This window comes from Drosophila innubila (assembly GCF_004354385.1).
Source record: "Drosophila innubila isolate TH190305 chromosome 3R unlocalized genomic scaffold, UK_Dinn_1.0 2_E_3R, whole genome shotgun sequence".
Lineage (NCBI taxonomy): Eukaryota > Metazoa > Arthropoda > Insecta > Diptera > Drosophilidae > Drosophila > Drosophila innubila.
In genome coordinates, this window is record NW_022995380.1 from 3,078,811 (window position 1) to 3,100,487 (window position 21,677).

General features: G+C 38.5%; 1 protein-coding gene across 2 annotated transcripts; it reads right to left on the reverse strand.

Annotated features, from left to right (window-relative positions):
- Window positions 1-399: 399 nt before the first annotated feature.
- LOC117790669 (protein neuralized) lies at window positions 400-21,654 on the reverse strand. 2 transcript variants are annotated; one of them, XM_034630176.1, is made up of 3 exons: window positions 21,376-21,654; window positions 1,546-3,299; window positions 400-914 (listed from the first exon to the last, which is right to left on the reverse strand). In XM_034630176.1, the coding sequence occupies exons 1-3, from the start codon at window positions 21,398-21,400 to the stop codon at window positions 663-665; spliced, it is 2,031 nt and encodes a 676-aa protein (XP_034486067.1). In that variant the 5' UTR covers window positions 21,401-21,654; the 3' UTR covers window positions 400-662. The 2 variants fall into 2 exon arrangements, with proteins under 2 accessions (XP_034486067.1, XP_034486066.1); XM_034630175.1 differs by lacking the exon at window positions 21,376-21,654 and adding an exon at window positions 14,357-14,903.
- Window positions 21,655-21,677: the final 23 nt, after the last annotated feature.

The following is a 21,677-nucleotide window of genomic DNA, read 5'->3' on the forward strand; positions in this document are numbered from 1 at the left end:
TGTTTACAATCCGAAACATTTAGCACCAAAATGATTTAATTACGCCAAATCAAGAATATAATGTTAATAATAATAATAATAGTTAATTGAGTTCGTTTGAAATTTCGACATTTTTAGAAAAACTAAGCAAAATTGCAACAACTTTCATTATAAATTTACAACAATACATAGCAGCATTAAATGAAAAATGAAATTACAAGCTAAACAAATACTTTGGTTTTTAACTATATAAAGATGCAATTGAATTTGTCAAAAAAATTGAAATACATTGAATTTGGCATTGTCGCCGTAGCACTTAGCAATAAAATCACAAAAAAATTTAATATACTAATATATAATATTCCTATAGTTAAAGTCAAAGTGTGTCTTCTTTGTTTTGTTTTTTGTTTTTAGTTTTAGTTTTTTTTTTTTTTTTTGCTTTCCAGTTAGTTGCAAAAATATTGATATCAACTATCAGTTAATTGTCTTCAGGTTGGTTTTGCTAACAAAACAAGTTGCTAATACTACTACACTGTGATATTTCTTTGCGCGCTTCTTACAAAAAATCTCAGTATCATTCTCATTCTCTTTCTCATTGCTTAATTCGATTGCGAGTTGAAAGTTTGTTAACTGCTGCATCCTTTCAAGAAAATGCATTTACATTGGAGCACGTCCTTCTTTGTCTACGTCGTGTAGGTGCGTATGACGTCACGAATGACCGCCCGACAGAGTGGACATTGCCCACCGCCAACTCCACGCCATTGCTCGATAGCACAATCGTAGCACATGCACATGTGTCCACACATATAGAGCACGGAGTCGATGGGATTCTCATAGCAAATGGTGCACTCGGCACTCGAGTCTGTGCTCTGCTGGTCACTGAGACTATCCTTCCATTTACTGCCATTCAAGGTGCTCGTACTCTGGGCAATGGGCTGTAAGAAAAAGAAGAACAATTGATTAATTAAATGTTACATTTAGCAATAAACATGTTGTGTATTATAAGCAAACGAAAATACCAAATTTGTAATTAGAAATACGAAATTAGGTTATTTAAGTTAAAAAAAAATATAATTATTATGGAAACAACAAATTAGCTAAATAAATGGAAAGGCAAAAATTGAAAAGCAAATGTTTTTATATCGACTTTTGCGGTTTTTCTAAGTACTGTTAAAGCTGTAGTCTAAGTTCCAGAAATACTTTTTTTTAAATTAACTGAGTATAAGTTGTATTGTATTTAAAAAAAAAAACCAAAACGATAAAAAGATTTCGCACAATGTTATAAAAAGGTTAATTCTAATTTGAAAAAAAAAATTTTATTTTTTTTAATTTTAATATGAGTGAATTCGATTTTTGGTTTTTTTATGGTGTACTTTAAAAGTTGTTTAAAATTAAATTTAAGAGTTCTTGATTCCTAGTTTTTATGTCGTAGTGTTTCTTTTACTACATCATTAATTTGGTTTCAACAAATTATGTTCTTGGTTTTTTTTTGGATTTGTAATTTTTAGAGCAATGTTTGCAATTCGCACAATATATCGCTAGTTTCAAATTAATCAGTGAACTCACCTCAATATATTGCTGACTGCTGGTGGTGCTGATCAGAGTGCCGCTGGAACAGGCGCCGGCGAGGATGCCGCTGCTGGTGACAGTCGCTGCCGTTGCGGCGGTCAGCTGGCCATTGAGATCATGGGAACTGTTGGCTGGTGGCAGATTTACGACAAGCACTGTGCCGCCACCGTTCGGTTGAATCTGGAGGATGTCACCATTGGAGGGCATGCTGATCATGCGACTGCCAGTTCCATTTGTGGCCGAGGCTAATGTGCTATTCGATTGCGTTACATTCAGCTGCATTTTGGCTGCTCCCAGCAATTGGCCAGCATTCAAACTGTTTAGAGATTCGGCCATTGGTAGGATGCGAGAGCCATTGGCAGAAGTGGCATTAGCCACAGCTGATCCAGCGCTTATCTGCGGCTGGGAGGGATAGGCGACCATGTTGGGCAACTGTTGGCGGAACATGCGCAACGATTGCGTCGAGCCGTAGACATCGAGGAATGCCCAGAGTTGCAGCGATTGATCCACATGCATGACCACAACAGCTGGTCCATTGTTCTTGCTGATGCTCACTTCACCGTTCGGTGCCACAAAGAAGGCAATCTCATCACCCCGCTGCGGCGCCGCTGCAATATCCTTGCTGACCACCCAATATTCAGGACGATCCAAGAGGAAGTCCGAATCATTGGGTAGATCATTTGGCTGCAACACAGCCGGATTGCACGAGGTAAGTCCCAGCGCCAAGGCGCCCACATACATCTGCTCCGTCTTGAGCACCTGGACAATCAGCTTCTCCCCAATGCGAATGGGACGGGCCGTAAACACGTAACCCTGGCAAAAGTCCGACTCGGTGCGTGAGGCAACAAAACGATCGTGGGAGAGTCGCACATTCCGTCCCTTGGTGATGTGGAAGGGCACGGGAATCAGACGTCCATTGGCATTGTAACGCAAGGGGGGCAAACCATTGGCCAGATCGTGTTCCGCAATTCCAGCTGCTCCAGCTACAGTGCCAGCTAGGTGCAGAGATTGCAGCGATGGCATCACATGACGTTCCAGTTCATGATCCACAATGACGCCGCCGCCTCCTGGCAACGAACGACGCGATTGCTGCAGCGGATGATGAGCTGAGAGTTGTTGTTGCGGCAGCTGCTGCTGCTGTTGTTGTTGTTGTTGCAGCGGTTGTTGTTGTTGCTGCAACTGTTGGGACAGCTGCTGCAGCGGCAACTGTTGCTGCTGCTGCTGTTGGTACATATAAATGCGTGCATCCAAGAACTCAATGCCCGTGCAATTGCCATAGATGTCGATCACAGTCCAGAGCAAGGCACGTGTATCGATGCCCGACAAAATGACGCCCTTCTCCTCATTGTTAATGCCATAGATGACATCGCCGGCATTGTTCACATAGTAATACAATATGTTGTCCTTTTCGCAGTATTGTTCATGCAATGCTTTTGCCCAGAAACCAGGACGATTGGTCAGATCCGGACAGGCATATTTGGGCAATGCTCCCTCCAGCGTTGCCGGATCGTTGCTGGTGAAACCGAAGCGTATTCCTCCATTCCAATTGTTCGAGATCTCGGCAAACTTAACGCATATCCTTTCATTGATCCTCACTGGACGCGCCGAGAAGGTGATCGCACGGCAAAAGCTCTCAAAGCGACGTGCCAGCGTTCCATCCCGAGAAATCCTTATATTGTCCCCATGCACCTGATGGAACTGCAATGGCGGCAGATTGTTGGGACCCGGGCAGGAGGAAGGAGAACGGCGAACTGTAAATACACATGAGAGTGAAATTGAAATTAGTATCGAAATAATAAGAGATGAAGAAACAATAGAAGCAATAGGAATTTTTACATGCAGAAAGAATCTGCAATCCATTACAAAAGTAATTTTAAAATCATTTCATTTGAGAATTTAGGCTCCAAACTTAACATAATCTCATTTAATCAGTATAGTGTTTTCTTTACTTTAGTCTTAAGTCTCGTAAATTCCCTTGCAATTCTTTTCTTAAACATTTGCTCACATTTCCTTTCAAAATGCTCTGTCTTCCTTGGAACTCTTTGTCCTTAACACTTGAATTGTTCCAGGAATTACGATAGCAACAGCTGTAATATATTTTTTCAGACATATCGAACGCTCGTTGATCAATTCTCTTCAGCAAATCTTTACAAAGAGTTCAATAATCTGGCCATCAAAGTCACGTGCTGTTCGAAAGTAACATTTTTTCGGTGGGGTTTCGTATTTAAGAAGGGTTAATGGACTTGGCTGGCACTTGGACATGGCTTGGGCTTCTGTTGTAACTCGAGAAGTAGCACATGGTTAGATGGAATATATCTCTACCTGCTTGAGGAACTACATTTGACTCAACCATGTGTAACACAATCTATTCGAGCGATGTTTTTCTATGGAATGTTGAAACAAAAGGAGCAGCAACCAATTTTCATTTATTTAAATGGAAAATCGAATAAGTTTAATGTTAATTACAATGATTATTGCGCCTTTGTAAGTGACCTTTTAAGGTAGCAGCTGTCGGACAATTACCACAGAGCATCTTCCATCGATTATAATTAATACAGGTTTTTTTGGGGCATATGGAATGTGTTGCAACTGTGGCAGTGACTCTGGCGGCGGCATGCCAACAGTTGCAAAATGTGGCAGACGACGATCAAACAGAAACTGCGACAGCAGGAGAATAAGACAGAAGACAGAAGACGGACGGACAGACGAGCCAAGTTGATTACCATGTTGATATGCGGCGCGTGGCAGGCGTCTCACAACAGGCGGTCGTCTTAAGGATCGTCGTTGTTGTAATTTCTTTCGCATGCGGCATGTGGCAGCTGCCTCTGCCTTTGCCCCTTGCCCCTTGCCAAGGCGTTGCCTTTTGAGGCAGCTGCGCATCGAGACAGAAACAGAGAAACAGAGAGAGAATAAATGAAGCGACAGGTAAAACAACCCTTAAGAGCTAGACGTAAGGGTAGTTCAACGATCAACAGGGGTTGCAAGCGAAACAATATACAAGGCAACGCACAACAAAAAAAAAAAAAAAATGCGGCAGCTGTTCAAATTTCGAAAAGAAAATTGGAATGACGCTACAAGGGACAGGGACAAGAGCTAAGTATCTTTGGAGTTGCAAGACTCAGGCTTAGGGGTTGAAATTCAATGCGTTCAGTGCCCCAGCCAAGATATAGAAAGATTGAACAGACAAGGGACTAAGAGAAAGGGAGAGAAAAAGAGCGCTGCATATGAAAATCTCTGTATGGCTGCAATTCAAGAACCAAAAGCAAAATCATATGCTAAGTGCGCTTCCGGCCCATCCAGGAAGTCTGGGCCAAAAAGGAAGCGGAGCAGCAGCAGCAGCAGCAGCTTTGCTTCCGGTAGCTCCCATTAGAGATCGGCCTACAAAAGAGACAAGCGACAATGCGGCAAGAGAAGATGGTCAATTTTATACTACGAGCATATTTATTGTGGTTTGTAGAATGCAACACACATCAATATTTATGAAATGCCCGCAACGAGGAAGTCGGAAATCACGTTTTTCGCGGCTCCACATTTTACTCCTCTCCACTTCCCCCTTCTCTCGTGTGCACTGGGCTTATTAGCTGCAGGATGTTGTCGCCTGACGGCGGCGGCGACGGTGACGACGCCTACTTTTTGCCCAGACACAGACCTCAATAGTTGTCCAGACGTCGTCAATGAATTACAGCAGACATCGACATCGCCATCGGCATGAATGAAATACTCGTAATATCATGCGTGTGTTTTCTTCTCTTTCCCAACGCTTAAATCAAACGGTTAACGCGCTACGCGACGATCATTTCAATTAGCTTGTGAGTTGAACATGGTCAATTAATTAGCTTGATCAACAGCAGGGTTAATACACACAACAAACTACGACTACAACAGATATAATAAGTACAACAATGAGGGAGAGTTTTCATTGAAAAGGGGTTTGGAATTGTTGGAAAATGATCATTGATGATCCTCGAGTGTAAGAATTAGAGAGGAAATATCAATTGTAGCGATTAAAAGTGGACAAATATCTTCAAATATGATATAGATATAGAAACATATGGATCATGACTAGATATGTAATGAAGATTGCTAATGATCTTCGACCGTTAATTTTAAAAAAAAAAGTTAAAAAAACAAATGATTTCACATGTATCAATTTAAGATTGTTGCATATTAAGCTCTGGGATATACCTTATACCTTATTTTATGTAATTTTCCTTAATTTCAATTAGCTCGATAGTTTTCATGATCAGTTATTATCATAGTTAAGACACAAATTGGCCCAATCAATACATTGCATTACAATCGGCACTAAGGCACTGTACATAAGTTTCGGTCATAAAATTGGAGTTCACGCTTTTTGGAGTTTGCCGACATGCAACATCATCGACAAACGTGTCCCGGGACTGAGGGCTGATCTGCAAGCCGAACCGAACCAAAGAAAACGAACGATCTGCCAAACGATCAGCAGGCAAATTTTCGTATTTTCGTACATTTTGGTTGAAGGAAAAACCTGATTTACCGTTTGCTTCAAAGACGCGTCTACAGCAAACATTTCCCACGCTGGCCGTGAGCGAAAAAATCAAATACAACAACAACAAAATTCCCACGACTCCAAATTTGTATATATAGAGAGATATATAAAGTGGATGGCCAAAAAAAAACCTGTAACAAGCTACAATAATTGCAAACTGCAACTGCAACAACTACAGCGATGAGTAAACTTTAATATTGCAGCTGCCTCTAGCGGGTGGAAACACACAGAAAATCAAATTGGGACTATAGCAGAAAAGAGAAGTAAAAGAAAAAAGATGTGAAAATCATGCAGGTGTCATAAAACTGTCGGTAGTGGCAATCAAATTGGTCATTTCGTCCATTGTTAAGTTGGCTAACGATGAAGATCACATAACGCTGAGACCATAAACTGATCGTAGTAAAACATTTGGGAAATTTCAAGCAACCTGGGCATTGAAAACATTAAAATGCTTTTACAATCTATGCTGGAAATCAAAGAAAATCACAATTATTTCTAGTAATGAGGTTAGAAAGCTTCGACAAAAAGTTAAGGGATACAAGATAATAGGATTGAACTGCTCGTTGAAATATTTAGGAAATTTTATTTCAAAACAAAGAAAATAACAATTATTTTTAGTAATGGGGATCAAAAAATGCTAGGAGTAAGATGATAGGATTGTCTTGTTTTAAAATCATTGAGATTGAAAGAAATGCTAAAGAAGTACATAACTTTAAACGCAGCTTTTTTCAACGCTTTTTCTTTGTCACAATTTTTTACACATTACACAGATTTGTTAAATGTTGATTGGCGCCATTGTGGGCAATTAATTAACATTAATTAACGTTGATTTGTCGCGTTCCCAAGAATTTAGCATATTTGCGTCGAAGAGTTTATTGTGTAAGTGTCACTTTTATGGGTGTGAGAGTTTACCTGACAAGTGGCAACGCCACAAGCAGCGGGCGAGACAAGTCTGCCCACAAAATTAAGTTATGCCCACGGCCCACGCATTTGTTGTTGTTTTTCTAGTTTTTGTTGTATTGCAACTAACTAATTTCCCTCTAATAAAGTGTGTGTAGGTTTAAAATGAGAGTTAATATGTGGGCTTTTTTGCTTTGAACAAGCCTGTGAGTTGAAGCTTAAGCTTATGCTTTAAACGAAAGCTCTAGTTAGGTAGAGGGAGAGAGAGAGAGAGAGGGAGAGGGAGTCACCCACTCAACTCAACTGTCAATGAGTTGACCGCAGTGGCAACGTGGGCTGACCAATTGATACACTTTGTAATCGATCTATGCACAGTGCTGTCTATCAGTATGTCTACCGCCTCCGCCGCTTCGCCTCTTTTAATTGTCAAGCATTTCCGGCATAATTAAGAGGCCTTCGCTTTAATTGTTGCCACACGTTCGGTTCAACTTGTGCTGCACGTGGGCAACAATAACAAATGTTACGACGGCACGTGACCTATAACCTCAGAGCGAGACAGAGAGAGAGAAAGACCGGTGCGTAGGCAAGAAGCTAATGTTAACCCAAAATGTAAAACTTTCTAAGCAGAAGAGCGAGGGAGAGAGAGAGAGAGTGATACAGAGCAACTTGTTGCTGTTTCTGTTTCTGTTCTCTTCTTCTTCTCTTTTTTTCTGCTGCTTTGTTTCAGTGCATGCAAAACCGCTTCCGCCCTGCAGCAGCGGAAACCGCAAAAGCATCAGCCAATTGCACATATGTACTCACACACACACAAACACACACACACATACACTGTCTGTCGTTTGACACAATGCAACTTTAGAAGCAGTTAGCTAAACGAGTAAAAGCACAACAACAACAACGATAAAAGAAATGGGCAAATAAAATAATACTGGAAAAAAGAAGAAATAATTGCACAACAAACGGCCGACTCTATAGCCGAGGGCCGTCGAGAGGTCAAAACTATTGAAACTTGTTGTTTTTGTTGTCTGCTGTCGCTGCGCTGCCTCTGCCTCTGCCGCTGCTGCTGTGGGGACAGTACAATTTTTTCATGCGATTAAGCGAAATCTGATGACATTAGCAGGGATGCATTACACATGTAAGTATTTACACTAGTTGCGTTGACAGTGTGAATGACTGTTAAGTAACAGAAATCAACTCCAAATGAATGAATGAATTTGAGCTTAAATTCTACTGAGTTGTAATGAATTCGAGATCTTGTATGAAACTAACACTTGCATTAGTGTGAATATGAGCTTTTGTGAAACTCATTCATAACATGGTTTTTATAAGTATATTGAACTTGTCAACAACTTAAGGTACATTCAAGTTTATCAAGCGTTCAATTGAACTTCTTGGAACTCAATCATGCAGGCATTTACTGTTAAGTAACAGCCCTGTAATTTTAGTTGATGGGGTGGCAGCCCTTGAAGTGTTCACCTAATAAATATTGATCGCACCCTTTGGGTTCAATGACTCCCCGAAGTCGTAATATTTTCTCATCTATCACACACACAGATTTGTAGCTACTTGTAGTCCTCCATATATGTACATAATTAGCTGACGTTAGGGTGGCCAAATCAAATTTACATGGTTATTTTTACAAGTTCCATCGCTGTTCCCCTCTCGCCATGTATGGAGTGTAGGAGTGTTGAGGGAACTCATAGAGGCCCATATGTGCGTTGAAGCATGCGACCCCAGCCAAGAAAGAAGAAGCGAGAGCATTTTGAGCTCAAAATAGCGAGCAGAGTGAAGGTACTACGTAAACCGATTGGATGAAGTATATACAATATATATATATGTATGTTTAGTATATACTTATAAATAAAGATAAGATGGCGACTTGGCTTTCTTCCGTTTTGTCTCGCTGCATATAGACAGTGTTGTTTATCGAAGCGTTGCAATTGTTGCTATTACAAAAGGGCTCTACAACAACACAGCTTGTCTATGTATTGCATTTCCTCACACACATGTGAATAGCGAGAGAAGTCGGCGCACTTGACTGCACAGCCATCATACCCGTCTTCCCCCTTCATCGCCTTATCATCATCTTCTTCCTCTTTGTGTAATTAAATCACTCGAGCGTTGAGTTGAATTACACTCGTAGACAACATTATGGGTAGTAGCAGGGCAAGAAGAAGCAGAAGAAGAGGCATAAGCACGAGTATAATAGACGGTAGAGAGGCAGCTGAAGAGCTTACACATCATTATAACATTATAACAATGCATTTAAGTAGATAATTCAAGTGGCATGTTATTGTTTTCTCGCGTATTTATTGCATCGAAATTGTTTTCTTTTCTAAAATGAAGAAGAAGCGTAACTTAAATTGAACTTAGTCCAAATCTTCTCATTTCGCATTCTTTTGTCTCCTTTATTGATAAAACAGCTGCGCTAAATTTCCAAATTAATAGACATTAATAATCTTGTAAATTTTGCATATATTTTTGGACAAGCGTTTGACATTTTTGAATAACATTAACAAACAGCTGCGGCAAAATTGTTTCTTTTGCGGCATAGGCAAAAACAAATCCAGTTTGGCCCAAAAAAAGATATATATATATATAGATATATAGGTGCATATGTATTAATGGATAGCTAAGCTTTATTTTAATGTTAACGCAGCAGCGCCGAGAGGCCTCCAAAAACATGGCTGAGAAACAAGAACAGACCGACAAGAAACCCGATCGATGAACAGCTGAATTTTTTTTGGGAATTGTTTGAGATACATATGTACACATGTATTTATTTCGACCCGTAGGTAGTAGAAACAATTCTAGCGTTGATTTATCAGCTCAGGCGGCCGACTGGGCGTACATAATTGGCCCGAGATGCCTTTGGATTCTGGGCACCTTTGCGTCAGTTACTCTGAACTTAATTGCCAAGTGCCTAGAGAGTCAGAGGCAGCTGTATTGGCTTCGACCCGCATCTTAGCCTTACCTGTTGCTACCTGCCTTTTGTTTTACAGCTGTTCTTGCGACACCCAAGTCGCAGCAAGGCGCACAGCATTTTATCTGGTATCTGTGGGGTGCACTAGTATTATCTATTCGCCTGGCAAACTATTAATATTACTCTTTTTGTTGTTGTCGTGTTTTTTTTGTAGACCTGGCTAGCATTGCACGTGCTCAGCTGTCAACCTGGTTCATTAACTGATAAACACAGAGAAAAAAACATGAGACAAATGTAGGTCGCTATGATAACTCTGATAAAATTGATGGCATACAACAAAAGCGCATCCGAAAAAACTTGAGAATGATCGAGTGAGTAGAAGTAAAAGTATTACAGCTTTACCACCCTTAAACATAGCTTAAAGCTTATAAGAAAGATTATTTGGGACAACTTTTGTGTCGAAAATAGTTTAAAATACTACCTTCAATATTCGAAAACAAACTTGAGAATGATCGAGTGAAAAGATCTCATAGTTTGAAAGCTTTATCACCCTTAAACTCGACTTTAAGCTTACATTGAAGCTTCTTCTGCCAAACTATTGTATTAAAAGTAGTTTAAACTTTAAAGATTTTCACCAGACGCTTATCAATAAAAAAAAAACAAAGCAAAAAAATAACTATCGCTATCAGCTTGACCACAATTATAAATAGTATTTATACATATAGAAATAACATTTATACTAGATCATACACACTTGTACACAGAGCGACAGAAAGCTTTCAAGGATGACGCATTCGGCAAACCCAATGCTCTCTCATGAGCTCATAGGCAAAACCAAGAGCGAACGAAACATCATGAGCAACAGAAAGTTTTGCGGTTTTATTTATCGCACACACATACACACACACACATACTAAATCTATGGGGGAGTGTTGAGAAGCTCTGTTTTGTGTCGTTTATTTGCACTGAGCAAATATTTGTCTGCGCGTAACAATCGAAAGAGTCCAGAAAACTGAAGCCCGCATAATGCATTTGAAATTTGAGAGAAGCTTCAACTGAAACGAAGCGTTGCGACGAAGCTCAAAAAGTAAACCGTGAGAAGCTCAAGTAAAAGCCGATAAACTTTAGCCAAAGCCAAAGCGACCGATGTCTGCATGCCAACAGGCAACAGCAGCAACAACAACAACAAGGCGAAGAAGACATGACAACAACAACCAAACAACTACACAAAATATAATAGAAAAAAAAACAAAGGCTAAAGCAGCTGATTCCAGTCAACAACAACAACAACAAACTACAAAAACAATGTAATTTCATTGATTACCGATACGCAGCACAAACGCCGCACACGTACAAAGTAAAATGGAATGGAATGGAATTGGGAATGGGAATAGGCATTGGAATGGAAGGGGGGAAAGCACACTGCACAACTTCAGTTAAACTCCTCTGCCCGACTATCTCTCTCTCTCTCTCTATCTGTTGTTGTTGGCTTTTGAAGCTTGTCTTCTGCCTGCTTTTTTTTCTTGTCTGTTTTGCTTTGCTTTGCCGACGGCGGCAACGGCGCTTCGCGTACAAATCCGAACAACAACAACAGCAACGACGAAGACAAGATCAACTGCTGAATGGGGCATTTGGCCAGACTTTATGGGGCTTCTGCGGGGGCGCTGTTGCCCCGAGGAGGGGCAGGCAGTAATGTATGCGTCATTGGATTGGGCTTGGTAAGGTTTTATTTTTAAGTTTTTGCTGTTTATTTTTTGTTTGGTTTTACCTTCGCCTGTAGAATGCAAGAGAGCAAAAGAGTCAGAGCGAGAATGAGAGAGGCTTTTCCAGCTGGATGCAATCAAAACAAAAAACGAAAGAGTTCAAGCCAAACAAGGGGGCTCCGCCCCCTGCTCGCTTCGCTCGCCTACCCCCGGCTCGCTTCGCTCGCGGTGAGGTGCGGCTACAGTCGAGCACGCTCGACAGTAGGATACCCTGAGCCCATGTACTCTTTTATAAAAGTTGATTGTTGCCCATTTTCAATTGGCTCAGGGTATCAAAAATTACACACGCGAAACTATGAACAACTTTCGGTTTTCTGAAGTCACTGTGCTTATCACTGCAGACTACGTTATTAATGCCTCACTGAACTAATACATCACTCGATTACGATTACGACTTGCGATTTACCAATTTATCAATTTCTAATTAATTTTAAATAAGTTTAATATAATAAACTTTAATATAATAAACTTGTTTAAAATTAATTAGAAATTGATAAATTGGTAAATCGCAAGTCGTAATCGTAATCGCTTGCAATCGATGTAGCGTGTGTCAAGAGTAGCCACAAACTACAACTTTGCTCAGCCTGCAATCTGGCAGCACCAATTTTCCTCTCTCACTCTCCCTCTTACGCAACAAATTCAAGCCTGCCAAAGGCTGCTGCAGTGCGCGCGAAATTTGAAATAAAAGGCAATGTCTAATTTTATGAGATTCTTAAAGCGGATAATGCTAAGTTTTTTTTTACAACGCTAATAAGCAGATACTTATTATATATATGTGTAAGGAATCGAAAATATTAATAACTAAAATTATTATTTTGCAGCTTTCAGTGCTCGGCAAAGATGCAAGAGTAGTGCTGCATAATGATCGCTATTTCTCTCATGCAATTTCATACATACATAGCTATCAGCTTCTGCTGATTTTTGCCATGCAAAAATACATATTTATATATTAACACAATTATATTTTAATCAAATTGTATATTTGTATATACATAAATTATACATTAACATTTTCATTACATGATATCGATAATATTTTTGCTTATCGCTTAATTCTTATTTGGTACCAAAAAAAAATTGGTACTAATTCGTTCTGTCTTTGTGCGCGCCTTGCATACAAACGTGAACATGCTGTCTCGCTCGCACGTTTGATTTGCCATCCAAATGTAATTATTCAACTAAATCTAAATTCGAAATAACTTCTTTATTTATGGGTCAATCGCTTTGAAATTTTCAGGGTCGTTTAATACGCATACTTCTCAACTGATTGTTCAGTTAGGAGTGCTATGTCAAAAATTGCGCCTGTAAATCGTTTTGTGCAATTTGGGCGAAGGGGCGTGGCACCTAAAATTGGAAACAAACTTGACCTGCGTATGGTATCCAGGAACCTACATAACAAATTTGAAGTCTCTAGGTCATATAGTACTTGAAATCGAAGCCCAAAAGAAAATTGGTACTACTTCTTACTGTGTTTGTGCGCGCCTTGCATACAAACGTGAACATGCTGTCTCGCTCGCACGTTTGATTTGCCATCCAAATGTAATTATTCAACTAAATCTAAATTCGAAATAACTTCTTTATTTATGGGTCAATCGCTTTGAAATTTTCAGGGTCGTTTAATACGCATACTTCTCAACTGATTGTTCAGTTAGAGTGCTATGTCAAAATTGCGCCTGTAAATCGTTTTTTTTTCAATTTGTGGGCGAAGGGGCGTGGCATCAAAATTGAAACAAACTTGACCTGCGTATGGTATTCACAAACCTGCATTCCAAATTTGAAGTCTCTAGCACTTACAGTCTCTGAGATCGACGCGTTCAAACAGACGGACAGACGGACAGACGGACAGACGGACAGACAGACGGACAGGGCTAGATCGACTCGGCTGTTGATCCTGATCAAGAATATATATACTTTATGGGGTCTGCCACCCTTCCTTCTGCCTGTTACATACATTCTGCCAAACACATTATACCCTTTTTTGCCCATTTTCAATGGGCTCAGGGTATAAAAAGTAATCGTTATGATAAACACCGTGTGTGTTATGTCTGGATGATTGTGTGGTATGTATAAATAAATAACTTGAGGTTTGGTTAATTTGAACGTTTTGGACTTGGCAATATGTAATTTCAGTGTTCCCAAATCCGAAAAGATCAACACACACTTCCGGTTAGTTTTAAGTAGTTAAAGAACTGTTTTAAAATTCGTGGAAGCGTTTGTAAACAAAGTTCCTTAAAATACTGGAATAACTATAACAATTCAACGTTTATAATCCCCTGTAAAAATCATTTTAACCTCGCCCAAACACTTTTATTTAAACAATCTCAAGAGGTTTTTTTTGCGTTTACGGCTGATCTTTCATTTTAAGACAAAGACAACAGCAAAAAACGCTAATGTATTCATAAAGTCGCAACTGTTTGTTGTTATTGTTGTTGTTTTACGCTTTAATGTATTTATTTATCTTTGCCGCATTAATTAACACAACTGAAGACTGAGAACTGAACGTCGAGTCGAGTTAATAATATGTGGGAATCATTTTCAAAATATGCAAAATTAATTCAAGTAGCTTTACGTTTATTTTTTTTTTCTTTTCTTAAATTTTGACATGAATAATTTATGTAGTTCAAGTTGAATTTTCGCACGCTGTAATTACTGTGTAATTGGATTATTGTAATTTTTGATTTTTCTTGTACTAACCGAGTCCAAAGCGTTTCTTGATCTTCTTTAGCAAGTGCATTTTCTTTTTGCTAGACATTTTGTCCTTGGGACTCATCATAAGCTCGCTGTTCTCCATGGCCAGAACATGAGCCGCTGCAGCTGCCGCAACATTGTGATTATGAAGATGCTGCTGCTGATGATGATGTTGCTGTTGCTGCTGATGATGTTGTTGGTGCAGCATATGGTTGGACTGTTGCATGTAGTTGGCTGGTATATCCGATAGACCCATTATAATTAGTTTTCTAACACTGACTTTTTTAAAATTAACGGACAAACGAAACGCTTCACGAGAGCGTATTTAAAAACTTTGCAAATAATTTACAACGCGCCTGCAAATTTTTGGCATAAATAGAGTTTGTTGTTAATACATTTTGGCTATTTTTAATGTGTTGTATTTTTTTTTGTTTGCCCTGCAACGGTACAAACACAACGCGAACGGGAAAGAACAAACGACGAAGAGGCGAACGAACAACGGAACGAACGAGCGAGCGAGCTGCGAACCAAACACTTCGACGTCAATTTTATAACTGAAACTTCTTCGCAGCGGCAACAGCAAAGAAAAACACCCGACTGACTTGCGAGCGCCAGCAGCTGAGGGGTGATGAGTTCGTGTCACGAGCAGCCGCAAAACTACTTCGTTTCGTTCAATGCGTTCGTGTTATGCGTGCTCGTATTTTAATTCCTTACGCTGTGTGCGTGATGCCTAAGCGAAGCGCACATCTCTAGCTGAGAGGATGTCCGCAAAAGAGAGTGTTGAGAGAGAGTGAGTGAGAGAGTGCAGTCAGGCAGCAGGGAGCGGGCAACACCAACGCAACACAGCTTGCAGCTGTTTCTTATTTACTATGGTTTCGCTTTTGTGCCTGCTTTTCGCGTGTATTGAACCTCCCTTATAATTTCTCATTGCTGTTGTTGTTGCTGCTATTGCTCGATCATGGTGCACCTTGAACGCCGCAAAGTTGTTGTTGTTGTTCTTTTTTTGTTAGAGTTGTTGGCGGCTGTTCTAGGCCAGGCTTGCATTTTGACCAAAATGCTGCTCTTTGCACTAAGACACTGCTAACTGTTTTACGGCACTTTTTGGCCATAGTTCAGCAAAGTTCAAGACACTTTTTTGTTTTCGCTTCATGAGACGATATAAGGTCTGTTAGCTGCCGGCTTTAGTTGACTGTTAATACGCAAAAATTAACTGGGAAAGTATGTAAATTGTTTTAATGGTTTTGCGCTATGAACTCACATACAAATGGGGGAAAAGCTGTACTACACAAGTATACGATCCATCGTTTTAACAGTTTTATTAGCAGAAGAAGCAAATCCCTCTAACAACCCAAGAGCAGTTCTCAAATGTTTCTGAAACTAGTTTTGGTTGCTTTCAAATTCCAAATTATGTATTTAATGCAATTTAATATAAATACAAAAACAAAATTAAAAAAAACTTTGTTTTTTAATGTTAAATCTGAAGCGATTATCGGCTTCACTATAAAAATCTTTTTTTATCAAAATTTTAAAACATATTTTTGTTTTTAAACAAAAATTTAAAAAGTATTCGATTTAAACAAAAAATTTTTTTTAAAAAGTTCTATGTAATGGGATTAATATTCTAGTTAAATCAAGTTAAAAGTGAAATTGATTTTGAAAAACTACATAAAAACATGAAAAACAACATAATTGAATTTGAGTTGGATTAAACCGATATTAACCGTTACACGTTGTTTCCGTATTACGGTTTCAGTTACGGTTTCCAATTTTTATCGGATAATACCAATTTAATACCGCCATATCGTTCGGTTGTTTTTAAAAGTATTTGTCATAACACTATCAAGCGATTTGTGAAAACACACTGAAAGAAATCTATTATACAGATGAAGGTTATTAAATTAGTTTTCATTTCGCCATATTTCGCAATTGTTCTTTATTAAAACGGGACTTTTTCTGAAATAGCCCCATTGAGTCGATGATAAACACTTCGGCTATTGCTGAACCCCCGCATTGTAAAATAAAAAATCTCTTATCTTAACACTTATTTTCCAATTGTGGAATAAGCCATAAATTCATTTGGTAATGCATTCGATAAGGATACTCGATTTGTGATTCATGGAATTGCTTTCGCATACTTCGTATCGCAACAAATGGAAGACCCCTTTTTTATGTTAAAACAAAATAAAACGAGAGGGCTCGACTAAAAGTTACTTTTACTTAAATCTAGCACAAATATAGAAAGTGGACAAAAATAAGAAACGGAAAAGATTATTTCTAGAGTCTGGTTTGGATAGAGGGTAAAAATAAGAAGATATTTTTGTATGAGATCATCAAATGAAAAAATATTTTCGTTTGGCATTTTCATTAAATGCTTGTCTAAGGCAATTTTCTACAGGCATTGATTTAAATAGTCATGGATTGGTACGGTTAGAGACTATAGAATTTGATCTTGGCCTAGCCTGGTAGGGCATCAATGTATGTGACATCTGAAGACAATAGAGCCTTGAACCCAACGATTCGTATGAACCGAGCGACAATTGTCAGGGCCAAGACAAATGGCAATAGAAGAAGTACAGGCAAAGGCAGAGACAGACACTGAGCCAGAGACAGAGACAGAAACGGAGCCAGAATCAGAGGAAGGTAAAGGGAAGGCAACCTTATACAGCCGGCAGATGTTTGCAATGTTCGTGGGAGAGCCAAGGCGACTCCCTAAAGAGGGAATTTCGCAAATGGGGACATATACGAATTCTAAATTTAAATATAAACTACTTTACAAACAGAAGCAAGCGACAGAATTATCTCCCCCAGGCAGACAACGATGGCAGCTGCCATTTGGGGGCGCCTTACCTAAGAAACTGGCAAAATATGAATTTTTAAAGTATATAAATATCGAGTATGTAGGAGTTGGAGGAGACTTATCAGCAAGCGACCCTAAGCCCAGACAACTGGCGCACGTTCGCCACGTGTTTAACTATTGACACAATACACAATCCTATCCCAATTTTCGAACCCGACTCCGTACCCAATTCTTCGATATGCGATATGCATATGAGAATAAAAGAGTAAAACAGAAAAATTTACACCTGGAATTGGCAAAAGCAAACAAACAGTGAATTGTCAGGGCCGGTAATAACTGAAAAACCTGAAAACCCTTTCAACCTTTCAGTCTTCCAACTTTAAATGCAACCAACCACAGATGCGACTTTATTTCGTTTAAGGGGTAGTTTTCGGGTTTTTGCACTACATCTCGACGGTTCCTCGATGCTGGTTCCTGTTTTGCCAACGTCCTTTTTACATTTATATACTTTTTTTTGCCAGGATCAGCGACAGCAGCTGTATTTCCTCACATTTAGACGGACGCGCGCCTGCTGCCAGGATGCTGAATATGCATTTCCACTTTAATATCAAAATTTAAATGCTTTTTCGTCCGTCCTATTGGCGTCCTGATCCCTTCCGATCTGACTGGCAGTTGCATCTGCTGTCAACCGTAAGCAAAAGCATCGCCAAAGCAGACATCGCCTGGCCGAAGCAATTATTATATCCTTCATCAGGACTGCTCGCATCATAGAGACACGCCAGACAACGACAACAGTTGTCCACACAATCAACCAAAAAGCCACAAAGATCACGTGTCCCAATGATCAGATCATCGCTTTTTAAATGCTAAAGATAATCAGTTTTTATTTGATCGAGGCATGAGAACATTTGCTAAAAACGAAGCAGTATAAAAAGCTTATTATAATAGTAAGTGAAAGCGTCATTTTTGCAATTAAATATGTGTTGTATCATCTATAATTTATAGATCAATTTCTTTATTTGTAGATTCAGGCCAAAGCTTAGAAAAAAGCTTCGCTTTTATAATATCTATTTTTTAATATAGTATTTGATCATTTATCTTTCAGCTCCCCTTTATTAGATTGTTAAATTATGAGCAATAACAAAGTTTTTTTTATCATAAGCATTAAGAGTCATCATATAATACTATACGCTTTACACCATTAACTAGATATCAACGCTTATCAGAATGAGCGGAATATTTATGACTTAACCTTGATAGACAAGTATGAAAACTTAATTAAATCAATTATCAAAATATTGCAAATGGAAATCAATTTCAATTGAATATTTATTATAGGTAAGGTTGGGTTCAATTGGCTGCCAGATAACAGAATGACAATAGATATGCTATGTATAAAGATTTTTTAATTTAACTAATTATGTCAGCTTAAGCAATACAAATATACTTAGTTTATCAAGTTGAAAAGTCGACTAATACAAAGTTGGGATATCAAATATTTATTATTCTTATCTATGGCAGCTGGGTTAGCGTATTGACAAGACTTCAGCTGTTCCTGGGGCATTATCTATGAAAACTGATCAATAAAATTAACACAAAAACTGAACTGTAACAAATATTCATGAAAGGTTCTCTACATCGTGGCTTGTTTAATTAGAGAACGACATATGCAAACTGAGAACTGAAGAAACGAAGAACAGAACTGTAGATTGTATATAAATATAGAAAAACTAATCCTGACGACTTAAGAGAACAAGGAAGAATGAAAGAAATTATGCAAGCACTTGAGACAGGACACCAGCAGGCATTTCTCTACATATGAGAGTATATACTCGTGTATGTGTATGTGAAAACATTCTGTCTATATATAGAAAAGATCCTTCGGTTCGGGATACCTGCGAGCGGCAGTTGTAGCAGTTGTTGCAGCTCGTTGAGGGTGAAAAACCGATCAAAATCTAGCGTTTTTGGGTTTGCATGCTGCCACTTCCTTTCCTTCCTTTCATCCGTATCCGCATATCCATACGCTAATCAAATATCAGGCGCAGGCGCGTCCTGCTCATTTCCGAAATACCCGCCAAAATAATCAACATATGTGAGATCAGAATGTATATAGTGGATCCGTTAGAAATTCATCGCTGTTTTTTCCCCGACACTGGGTAAATATTGGAAAAACTGCGCCTGGCCTAAAGGATCGCGCATTTGGCAAGTCATACGGAGAGGGAGAACTATTGGTATTGTCCTTGTTCTGGTCCTGGTGTCCTCCGTCCGCCCATTGTCTCTGGCATTGTTTCGGTCATGGTCAATGTCTGCGTTTTTCTTACCTGAGTCCTGCCAAATGTTCGTCCTGCGTTTTCACTTATTGGGTTTTCCACTATCCTTCATCATATCCTTCTATACCTTAGTTTCCCTTGTTTCTTACTGTTTTTTGTAAGAAATCATTGCTATAAATTCAATAATTTATTGTTTACCAGCTGCATTGAAATCAAAAATCCATGTAAAATGGTAACAGGTAAGAAATAACTGGACAGGATTCTTTGTTGCACCTGTAACCTACCTACATTACGTCAAAGTTCGCGCCCATCTATTGACTAAATCCCTGATTTGAGCTGTTTTCATAGCTGCGTGAGAGTTTTTCACTCCTTTGCCTGCTTCAGCACTTCAAATTTTGACTTCCTGAAGATCTAAGCTGATTTAAGGTTTGATGTCCTCATTGAAAAGGATAAGGATTGTCTGCGAGCAATAGTTATTTATAGTGCAGGTGATTTGCGAGAGAATTGTTACTAATATGTATAATAAGTAAGTAGTTCATTTAATTTCGATCAGCTTAAAATTGTGTAAGTCGCAATTAAAAGGTATTAAAGTTATTATACCCGTTACTTAAAAAATAAGTAAAAGGGCATCTAAAAGAAGAAGGCACCTCCGACCCTATAAAGTACATATATTCTTGATCAGCATCAATAGCCAAGTCGATATAGCCATGTGTGTCTGTCCGTCTGCCTGTCTGTCTGTCCGTCCGTATGGACAAAAGGATCTCAGAGATTATAAGAGATAGAGATGCCAAACTTTCACTCACAGAATTCTATATACCCCACGCAGATTAAGTTTGTTTTTAAATTTAGACCACGCCCCTAAGCCCCCGAAAATCGCGAAAAACCACCTCACCCACGGTTTTTAAGATAATACGATTTTTGTGATAATTAACGTAATCTATTTTTTTATTTATTATTCTTGATCTATTATTTAATACCTTTCATATGATAAATCACATGTCGAAAAGTTTAACACAGAAGCCACAAACTGTTGTTGAGTTTTATTTTGAGCGAACAAAATATAAATTATTTATAATCATTATTTTTGAGTTTTATTTTTTTGATTAAAAATAATAACTATCGGTGAAGAAAATCGTAAAAATCGTGATATAATGATTAAAGCGTGATTTTTAAAATAAAACTTATAGTTACGGTCCCTGATAATTTTATTTTCAGTTTGAGTCCCATAATGGACAGCTGACAGCTGGACAGCTCCACAAACTATTTTTTTTTTCTTTATAAATTGTAGTTTCGATTTGTATTGTAGGTTGTAGTTAGAGTAGAGTTAAATAACTAGGTTTTATTTCCACACAGCCACATAAATCTTTTAAATATCAGCCCTATTAAAAATCCTGCTACGACACTGAAAAGTCGATAAGTGGTGTGCTCATAGTACACGTAAGAATAATGTATCAAACAAGAAATTAATTTATATTATGCTAGGTAATTTTGATTATGAATAATTTACTGAAGTTATAGTTATACTGCAATTTTTAATGCACAATAATTATAATTAACACTAAATGCAAGGTTTAATAAAAAGCGTTGCCGCAACACACCAATTTAAATTATAATCACTTTCAAAATGTAACGGATTTGTAATGATTACTTTTAAATACTATCGCCAGCACTGTCGCTGCTTTAAAGTGTCATCGCTAAGGGTAACAGCTGATTTGGTGCGCGTGTATGGGGGAAGGTCACAAACCTTATTGGAATGCGGCTGCCTTTTAATATTGCCAATTGGGCCAATAGAGTTTCACATATATTTGGACTTTTAGCCTCTTATTTATATTTAAAGTCATTAAGATGGTAATTGCAACAATTAGCTAGGCTCAGATGCCGGCAAAAGGCAAAACACATTGCAAAAACAATTAAAAATAAATAATGCAAATAAGCTTAATTTGTTTGCTTCAACTTACCGATTTTACCCGCCGACTGACCCATAATGTGCTGGTTATTTGTATTTAATACACTAATCCTCGATTATTTGGCATATTTGTTAACAATTTCACCTTTGATATTACATTTTCCCTCTGACAGCCAAAAGACACTCAATTTTCACGCAGATAAATTGACAATATATGCAGGCATTGTGTGGTTCACTTTGTATAAATTTTAAGACATTTACAAGCTTATCTTGTTTGTTGTGTTTTTTTCATGCCCACATTTTTTATTTAGTTTGGCTGCCGGCAGGCCAATTCGATACTACACAAGTAGTGTA